This window comes from Carassius carassius, chromosome 10 (genome assembly GCF_963082965.1).
Source record: "Carassius carassius chromosome 10, fCarCar2.1, whole genome shotgun sequence".
NCBI lineage: Eukaryota > Metazoa > Chordata > Actinopteri > Cypriniformes > Cyprinidae > Carassius > Carassius carassius.
Window position 1 is genome coordinate 3738719 of NC_081764.1, and position 9493 is coordinate 3748211.

Below are 9493 nucleotides of genomic sequence, written 5' to 3' on the forward strand. Positions count from 1 at the left end.
AAATGGGCCCAGGAATACTTTCAGAAACCACTGTCAGTAAACACAATCCGCCGTGCCATCAGCAGATGCCAACTAAAGCTCTATCATGCAAAAAGGAAGCCATATGTGAACATGGTCCAGAAGCGCCGTCGTGTCCTGTGGGCCAAGGCTCATTTAAAATGGACTATTTCAAAGTGGAATAGTGTTTTATGGTCAGACGAGTCCAAATTTGACATTCTTGTTGGAAATCACGGACGCCGTGTCCTCCGGGCTAAAGAGGAGGGAGACCTTCCAGCATGTTATCAGCGTTCAGTTCAAAAGCCAGCATCTCTGATGGTATGGGGGTGCATAAGTGCATACGGTATGGGCAGCTTGCATGTTTTGGAAGGCTCTGTGAATGCTGAAAGGTATATAAAGGTTTTAGAGCAACATATGCTTCCCTCCAAACAACATCTATTTCAGGGAAGGCCTTGTTTATTTCAGCAGGACAATGCATAACCACATACTGCAGCTATAACAACAGCATGGCTTCGTCGTAGAAGAGTCCGGGTGCTAACCTGGCCTGCCTGCAGTCCAGATCTTTCACCTATAGAGAACATTTGGCGCATCATTAAACGAAAAATACGTCAAAGACGACCACGAACTCTTCAGCAGCTGGAAATCTATATAAGGCAAGAATGGGACCAAATTCCAACAGCAAAACTCCAGCAACTCATAGCCTCAATGCCCAGACGTCTTCAAACTGTTTTGAAAAGAAAAGGAGATGCTACACCATGGTAAACATGCCCCGTCCCAACTATTTTGAGACCTGTAGCAGAAATCAAAATTGAAATGAGCTCATTTTGTGCATAAAATTGTAAACTTTCTCAGTTTAAACATTTGTTATGTTATCTATGTTCTATTGTGAATAAAATATTGGCTCATGTGATTTGAAAGTCTTTTAGTTTTCATTTTATTAAAATTTAAAAAACGTCCCAACTTTTCCGGAATTCGGGTTGTACGTTTATTCTACAGTTTAATTTGAAATCAAGGTAAAGCCATGCCTATAACCACATCAGTTGCACAGAAAAAATAAAATAAAAATACAGAACTGTACAGGGAGATACGCAAAATAGGAATTCTCTGGTAATTTGCCTCTTTTAATGGGTATGATTGTGGTTTTGGACAACAGTCATTTTTAACCCAAGCTGCTGTTGCCTTTTGTTTTTTATGGTCCTTTTATGAAACTAACAATAGGACAAACATATCAGAGGTAGTCAAGGAACCAACTGTATTTACAGATTACAGAGGGTTAACTTTAATGGAGATTTTATCTGAGATAGCTTTAAAAAAATTTGGTTTGTTTTTTATTCTTATTAATTTTCTTGGCTGACCATGATGTAATTTCAACTGTATCTGTGTATATAACTGGTTCTTTTTTCCCTTTGACAAGAATTTAAGAGTGAATGTTTCACTCTGTGATTTAAATAAATGTAGATTCTGTCATTGGAATTTTGATATTTTCTGATTTACTGGTCAAATGTTGCTGTCTGCTCAGCCTCTTCAGGTTTTAATGATCATGTAAATATAAAGATTTACTGAAACTTTTTGGACCTTTTGTATTTTGCTTTAACTCTTAACAGTAGCCTCTGATTTCCTATGACACATTGTCATGCATAATGTTGATTATTAATAAATGAGAGTGATCTTAAACGGATTGATTTATTAATATTAGATATGATTTAAGTTTTATTTCTTAAATCCTGTTTTTAATTCTGTAAACATTGAGTCGTTTTTATTTCGGTTTTCAGTTTACAGTTTTACACTGTGTATCTACTATCACCATGTTCAAAGAAATGTCAATAAAATAAAATTACAGAAATGCCAAGTGATGTTTGATGCATTATATAATGACATATATATATACATACATACTTAATTATCACAGGTTGATATCAACTACATACTACAAGCTTTTGATATCATGCAATCAGTACGTGCACAGCTAGTGCAATAACTTTATTCTCTATGTCTTCAAACACATTGCACAACTTATAAAAGGCATAAATCACATCAAACCCATTGCACTGCAACTACAGCACCAACATGTCTTCCGTTGTCCTGTTCTGAATTTGGCACTCATTGTGGACGAAACTTCCAGTCTAGTCAGTTCTTTCACAGTGCTTCTTTGGTTTTTAATACCAGTTAGTGCAGGATATCATAAAGCTCATGTCGTCTACCTTTCTGTTGCCCATTCGGCACTGGGGCAAGTCAGTGTCTGGATCCAGACTGTCCTGGGGCTCAGGACCAGTATCGGCTTGGGCATTGGATGAAGATACTTCACCTTTCAATGACAGATTCCCTGAATCCTTCTGCTGTTGGTCAGCAGCCAAACTGGTACTCTGATCAGACCCCATTTCTTTAATAAAAAAACAAAACAAAACAACAACATAGATTTGCTTGCGTTTTTCATTCACACTTGCAAAAATATATTTAGTTATTATTAGAATAAGTTTAATTGCAAATGCACTTCAGTCAGGATAAACTATTACTGCTTTTGATTGTATTCTACAGTATCAACTTTCTACAAAAAAGTACAATACTTAATAATTATCGTATTCATGCACCATGGTACGCCATGGTACTTATGAAGATAAACAAACATGGTATAAACATGGTACATGTCTCAGGTAACCTTCATGAATTCATAAGATGATTTTGTTAATGTTCAGCAACTTCCTTTCGCAGATGATTCGGTTTGAGGTAATGTTAGTGACTGTACACAGAGACATTATAATTTGTAACAGGACAGCAATGTATTGAGTAACGTTACACTGCAAAAACTTACAGACGCAACAAGCACTTGGGAGCGTTTGTCACCGTGACAGGGACAAAAACAGATCAATAGTGCATTAACGAGCCGAGGCACAGCAAGACTTTACCCAACTCCGACTCCAGCCTCAGGAAGCTCGCGATGTAGCAGCTGTGTGACTAGCTCGCGGTGTTTCCAGGCAGAAAACGCTCGGTGGACGGCGAAGGTCACGCGCGCGTGCTTCTGCAGTGACGTTTCGCGGGTGGCCAGCTAATAGAAGTGTCAACAAAAACGACGTCACGCTGAAACTCAATCGTGATTGGCTCACAAATCCATAGTACCAGGAGAGGTGTGTCCTGTTGCTAAGCAGGTTTTTAGCGGATGACAAAACCATAGACGTAAATATATACTTACATAGACAAGCAGATGTGGTCGGAATATGAACGCAATCCGCTTAATGGTTCAGTGTTTTCCTTATAATCGTTTTCTATGGGAAACCATTTTACGTGAAACTTTGTACATTGCGTTTATATTCTGGGTTCATATGCTTGCCTGTACAAATATACGTAATCAATGATGTGTTTACTGATTTTTACCTTTCAATATCTGCGTGTTACCCATAGACTGTATAAAAACCACATTACTACTTAATGCAAACGTCATAAAAATAACTGTAGTGGAGCCTAGCTTCGGTTTGCCCTCCAGGGTGGGCGTTTCTATGAGTGTGTGACGTCACGACAAAACTATCATGACGCGTTGACGTCAGCACGTTGAGGAAGTGAAGTGAACACGTGGTTTACGGCTGTCCACGCTTCTACATAGAGTGATTATCGGTAAATATAAGATTTTTGTTGTACTTTCCATGAGATTTATATTTAAGTTTTTACAATTAGGATGTTATATGTATTGTTAACCTGTGTTGTCATTTGAGGACACCTGATTGATAGCGTTTAAAGAATAGAGAAGTTTAAACAACTTCAATTAGCCGGCTGCTAACTACCTTGACTAGTGCTGTTTAAATGAATGTTACTTAGAACGAGTTTAGGCCTAAGGTTTTGTTGAGGATTACTTTATTTAATCATGGTGCCATGTTTCAAAATAATCATTTCTGAAGTACATTTAAAATGTTTCTCTAACCTAAATAAAAATAAATAAATGCAAAGATGTTATTTATTACTAAAATAGCACCATATTTACTGTTGATATATGATTATCCTTTATAATAATTTTCTATTGAATTATAAGTATTTATGTTTCTGTTTGGGACCTAAAACCTGATTGTAGATAAATACATTATAAAAAAAGTTTGTGTGTGTGTGTATATATATATATATATATATATATATATATATATATATATATATATATACTGTTAATAATGTTTGTTGTATATCATGTTTTTATATCTTCCCTATTTTTATTTTCTTATTATCATTATCTCCCTATAAATGTTGTTTGTCATCAGTTTCAGACAGCTTTGATCAGTTTAATAGCAGAAGAATGGCAGTCCGAGCGTCATTTGAAAAGAATAATGAAATTGGATGCTTTGCCAAGCTCACAAACACATACTGCTTGGTAGCGATTGGTGGTTCTGAAAACTTTTACAGGTAAGCCATTAATGAGATTACTGAATACACACATATATTTATATATACAGTACTGTACACACAGTACAGTTCTGATTGTGATGAATACCTGTTTTTCCACAGTGTTTTTGAAGGTGAACTGTCAGAAACAATGCCTGTCGTTCATGCCTCTATAGCAGGATGTCGAATCATTGGCAGAATGTGTGTGGGTGAGAAAATATATCCAATCAAATATATTTTTCACATTTGTGATCGATTACCTTAATTTTTGTTTATTGTATGCTGATTGAAATTCAGACATCATGTCAGTAAATAATGTAACAAGACCTTTAATTTGATTAAACTGAGTTATGTTTTTACGTTCTCATATGTGATGTATAATAGATGTTGTGTGTCCATCTTGGGATGCTCTTCTGCAGGAAATCGTCATGGTCTCTTGGTCCCCAACAACACGACTGATCAAGAGTTACAGCACATTAGGAACTGCCTGCCAGATTCAGTGCGTATTCAGAGAGTAGAAGAGCGTCTTTCTGCGCTGGGGAACGTCATCGCTTGTAACGACTATGTTGCTCTAGTTCATCCTGATCTCGACAGAGTAAGAACATCCCTAATGGAAGACTCTCTGAAATGAGTTTGCTTTCTCCGAACCTTAAATGGTCTTAATGGGTCTAAATTATTTCTCAAAGCTTTATATTATTTTAAAAAGCCTATTAGATGAATGGATCCATTAGAAAGTTGAAAGTTTGTTTCCCAAAGCTGATGTTTTTTGTATTCAATTCGGGGAATTATTGTCCACAGGAGACAGAAGAGATTCTTGCAGACACTCTCAAGGTGGAAGTGTTCAGACAGACGATTGCAGAGCAGGTGCTTGTGGGTAGTTACTGTGCCTTCAGTAACCAGGGAGGCCTCGTCCACCCCAAAACCTCCATAGAAGATCAAGATGAACTCTCATCACTCCTGCAAGTACCTTTAGTGGTGAGTGACCGCTCTCTGACAGTCAGTTCATTTGGACAAATCAACATGATGACACTAAAGACTGGAGTAATGATGCTGAAATATCAGCTTTGCATCACAGGAATAAATTACATTTTACAATATATTTAAATGGAAAACGGTTATTTTAAATTGTAATAACTATTTTATCAAAATTACTTTTTTTAATCAAATAGAAGCTGCCTTGACCCAAACCTTTGAACAGTAGTGTAAATAGTGTTGTTTACTAAGATAAGAATCACTATTATTATTTCTCATACTTGGCATTTATGCAGAATATTTAGTTTATCATAATTACTCATTTTTTGTTAATCTTTTCCATTTTAATGTCAGTCATAGTTGATTCTACCAATCCAAATTTTCAGACTATTATATACCTTGAGTATTTATCCATGAATTTATGTGAAATGACTAATAGGGGCAAATGTATTCACTACATCGTCAAACCCTAGACTGAAGTAACTGGTATTTTGTCAGAAACCTTTACATATTTATGCAAGGAACTACATGATTTCTTTACACTGATGCTGACTCATTGATAATTGTGACCCTGGAGCACAAAACCAGCCTTAAGTCACTGGGGTATATTTGTAGCAATAGCCAAAAATACATTGTATGGGTCATGCCAAAAATCATAAGGATATTAAGTTAAGATCATGTTCCATGAAGATATTTTGTACTGTAAATGTATCAAAATGTAATTTTTGTTTGGTAATATGCATTGCCAAGAACTTCTTCCGGACAACTTTAAAGTCGATTTTCTCAATATTCCAAATATTGTCCTATCCTAACAAACCATACGTCAATGGAAAGCGTATTTATTCATGATGTATAAACTTTAATTAAAAAAAAATCGACCCTTATGACCCGTTTTGTGGTCCAGTGTCACAATTGTGTTTTCTCTGAAGGCTGGGACGGTGAACCGCGGTAGTGAGGTGATCGCTGCTGGTATGGTGGTGAACGACTGGTGTGCCTTCTGTGGGCTGGACACCACGAGCACTGAGCTGTCCGTCATCGAGAGCGTCTTCAGATTGAGTGAAACACAGCCCAGCGCCATCGCAACTACTATGAGAGACTCGCTTATCGACAGGTATGTGATGAAGAAAAAAATAGTTTATCCAAGTAAAATGTTCTGATTATTATTTCAAAGCTAACTCAACTTCATTATTTCTTCTTTTCCAGTCTCACATAAAACTGAAATGGTTTTGAAGTCTTTGGATATTTGTGGGAAGATGCCTGAACAGACCTGGAAGTCAATATTAGATGGTTTGAAGGCTGATTATGTCTCCCTTCAGGGAGAAATGCACTCTTGCCTTCGTACCATGAGAAAACGTGTTATCATAATGTTGATGTATGAACTGCTTGTCACACTGTTTTTTTTATAAACTACTAAGACAGAAGTATTATGTTGATGGGCTGTTTTTATCTATATAATCACTTCACAGCCTACATCAAATAAGACCACACGTCCTTTAAATGTTTCCAAATGTTTGTATCCATGCACAGTGCAGCATCAATAAAGCTGTGCATGATCAACATAGACTGGTTTGTTAAATAAAAACCAACTTCCACAGGTCTTTTTAGTGATTTTTGAGTTATGTAGTAGTAATGCTTATGTGGTTGGAATATAAGGCTTCTGACAAGATTCTAATGCCATAACTGTTTTATTGACAGCTGTGAGTATGAGACAATACACTCATGTATGTGACAGTATGAGTAATGCTGCATGTTCAACTGAACACACTCATTTGTAGCATGCTTTGGTTTTTTGGTATTTACTGATTTGCACATAAATCTCAACACATTACACATCTACAGCAATGTGAAATATAAAAATTGTGGAAATAAAAGTGTAACATGCACACAGTGATTGAAAATGGAATGCAAAATATTAACTTCAACTAGTAAAGTAAAATCTATGAAGAAAATATACTGTACACTACAGTTCAACTCGTTGGGGTCTGTAGGATTTTTGTCTTGTTCTAACAAAGGTTCCATTTATTTATTAAAAAATACAGTAAACTGATTATTTTATGATTCTTTGGCGAGTAGAAAGTTCAAAAGAACAGCCTTTATTTGAAAAAGAAATGTCTTGCAACATTATTAATATCTTTAGTGTCAACTTTATCAATTGAAAGTATTAATTTAAAAAAAATCTTGCTGACCCCAAACTTTTGAATGGTAGTTTGTGTACTATATTATACATTATAGTATATTATAAACGAAACAAAAAAAAAAATCATGAAAACACGAACGAAGCTCAACAAAAGGCATTTGTGTTCGGTCTAGATCAGGGCTATTCAAATCTTGCCCTGGAGGGCCAATGTGGTGCAGAGTTTGGCTCCAACCCTAGTCAAACACACCTGAGCATGCTAATCAGGGTTTTTGGGATCATTAGAAAATCACAGGCAGGTGACTTTGATCAGGGTTGGAGCCAAACTCTGCACCGCACTGGCCCTCCAGGGCAAGATTTTAATAGCCCTGGGTCTAGATCTTGCACAGGGCTCCTATCATTGAACAAATACATTTCCATGACATTAACAGTTGTTCATTATCACGATATCCAGCTATTAGTGGTTAAGCATAATTCAAATTTTAGACAATACTGGAGTTTCATTTGTAACTCAGGTACCAATTCTCTGAATTAAGTGATTTAAACAACCATACATGGGGTAAAAAATCTCCAAAGAGAAAAAAATCGAGCCTGAGCTCTGAATGCAGCTCAATGCATATGACTCTGAAACTCATTGTCAGCGCAAATTTACACTCACTTTAGGCATTTTTGAGACTTTAACATTTTATGTTTCATGATTTTTGCAAGCCTGGAAATCATTTTAAATTCCCGATGTTTTGGAAGGTTTTCACAAGTATGGGAGCCCTAAGTATAGATCGGGCAGTTTTTGGCAACATAAATGTCTGTAAATAAAATTACCTTTTTAAAATCGAACACAATGTAACAAGCAAGCTTTAATAACATAATTTGGCTAAAAAATTAGATTTTCTAGATATTTGGCATCACAATGGACTGCAGAAGCTACATGAGACACATCAATGTGTAAACAGCAGCTATATGTCGAAACGCAACACTATGATTGTAGAGATCTGCAGTGGTAACACAGCACAGAAGTCATCTTAAATAAAGTTTTTAGGTTGGTGATATGTAGACTGTCTAAATAAAACCACTTTATATTTTTAGTGCACAAAGATCTGTCAATTATAATCATTCATGAAGAGTTCATATTGTATCCTGACGTTTAATAAAAACAAATATATTTATTTGCTTTAAAAACTCATTTTAAAATCCTTTTCCTTCTAACGCCGCCTTCACACTGGCAGTTGAAATCAGCTCCGATACGGCAGCGAAACGACCGGAAGTCATTCATTTTCTATGGAGATTCGCAGACCGCATGCGAATGGGTCCGAACCAGGTGCGAACGAGTGCGGTGCGAAAAAAATCGTGTCCGTTGGCCATCCGGATGCGTTCAAAAAATTGAACTCTTGCGAAAGGCTACGGACGGTTCCTATCCGACAATTCCAGCGGAAGTTGGCGTTGCTATGGTACTGATAAACAAACCTGAATTCTTAACTTTTAATAAAATAAATAATGATTTTATAACGACAAGTTGTCATGTCATTTTTTCATTTTAATGATTTTATAACGTAATTTATGCAGTTAATACAATTAAATAATTAAATATTTAAATATTGTACAATTCAATGTTGTGGCCATTTTCCCGCTCATTCACATACAGCCAGAAAATTATATTATGGCTAATCGTAGACTTGTCAATGCTCTTGCTGTTGCTCTCCTATACTGGAGAAGCAAGCAAAAAAAAAAGAGATCCATGTGTGTAAAATACTACCTGGCAGAGAGGTATCAGTACGGGGAGTTTCACCGCCTGGTGGGTGAGCTGCGTCTGAACAACGGTGAGGATTTCAGGGAGTATTTCAGGGTGTCGCGCTGTCAGCCTTTCCAACCTTTCCGCCATTTTTGTTCTACTCGGTTCCGAGGCTTCCGACACTTTTCACCGTTGTGTACGACGTCCAATGGGGGCGTATTGCGTATTACGGAGCTGATTTCAACTGCCAGTGTGAAGGCGGCGTAAATGCCAACACAAATGCAACGTCCATGCAACGTTGACGA

The 9493-nt window shown here is 36.6% G+C and overlaps 1 protein-coding gene and 2 long non-coding RNA genes across 4 annotated transcripts; 1 reads left to right on the forward strand and 2 right to left on the reverse strand.

Annotated features, from left to right (window-relative positions):
• Positions 1-1259: 1259 nt before the first annotated feature.
• Positions 1260-3435, reverse strand: LOC132151549 (uncharacterized). Of its 2 annotated transcripts, XR_009436422.1 has the most exons (3): positions 3185-3435; positions 2807-3040; positions 1260-2377 (listed from the first exon to the last, which is right to left on the reverse strand). It is a non-coding gene; the product is annotated as an uncharacterized LOC132151549 (long non-coding RNA). The 2 variants fall into 2 exon arrangements; XR_009436421.1 differs by having other exon boundaries at positions 2807-3435.
• A 33-nt stretch (positions 3436-3468) lies between these two features.
• LOC132151550 (eukaryotic translation initiation factor 6) lies at positions 3469-6924 on the forward strand. The gene is made up of 7 exons (XM_059559735.1): positions 3469-3603; positions 4236-4377; positions 4480-4565; positions 4776-4951; positions 5155-5331; positions 6258-6439; positions 6532-6924. Exons 2-7 carry the CDS (start codon positions 4271-4273, stop codon positions 6539-6541), a joined length of 738 nt encoding a protein of 245 aa, XP_059415718.1. The 5' UTR covers positions 3469-3603; positions 4236-4270; the 3' UTR covers positions 6542-6924.
• A 70-nt stretch (positions 6925-6994) lies between these two features.
• LOC132151551 (uncharacterized) lies at positions 6995-8659 on the reverse strand. The gene is made up of 2 exons (XR_009436424.1): positions 8533-8659; positions 6995-8480 (listed from the first exon to the last, which is right to left on the reverse strand). It is a non-coding gene; the product is annotated as an uncharacterized LOC132151551 (long non-coding RNA).
• Positions 8660-9493: the final 834 nt, after the last annotated feature.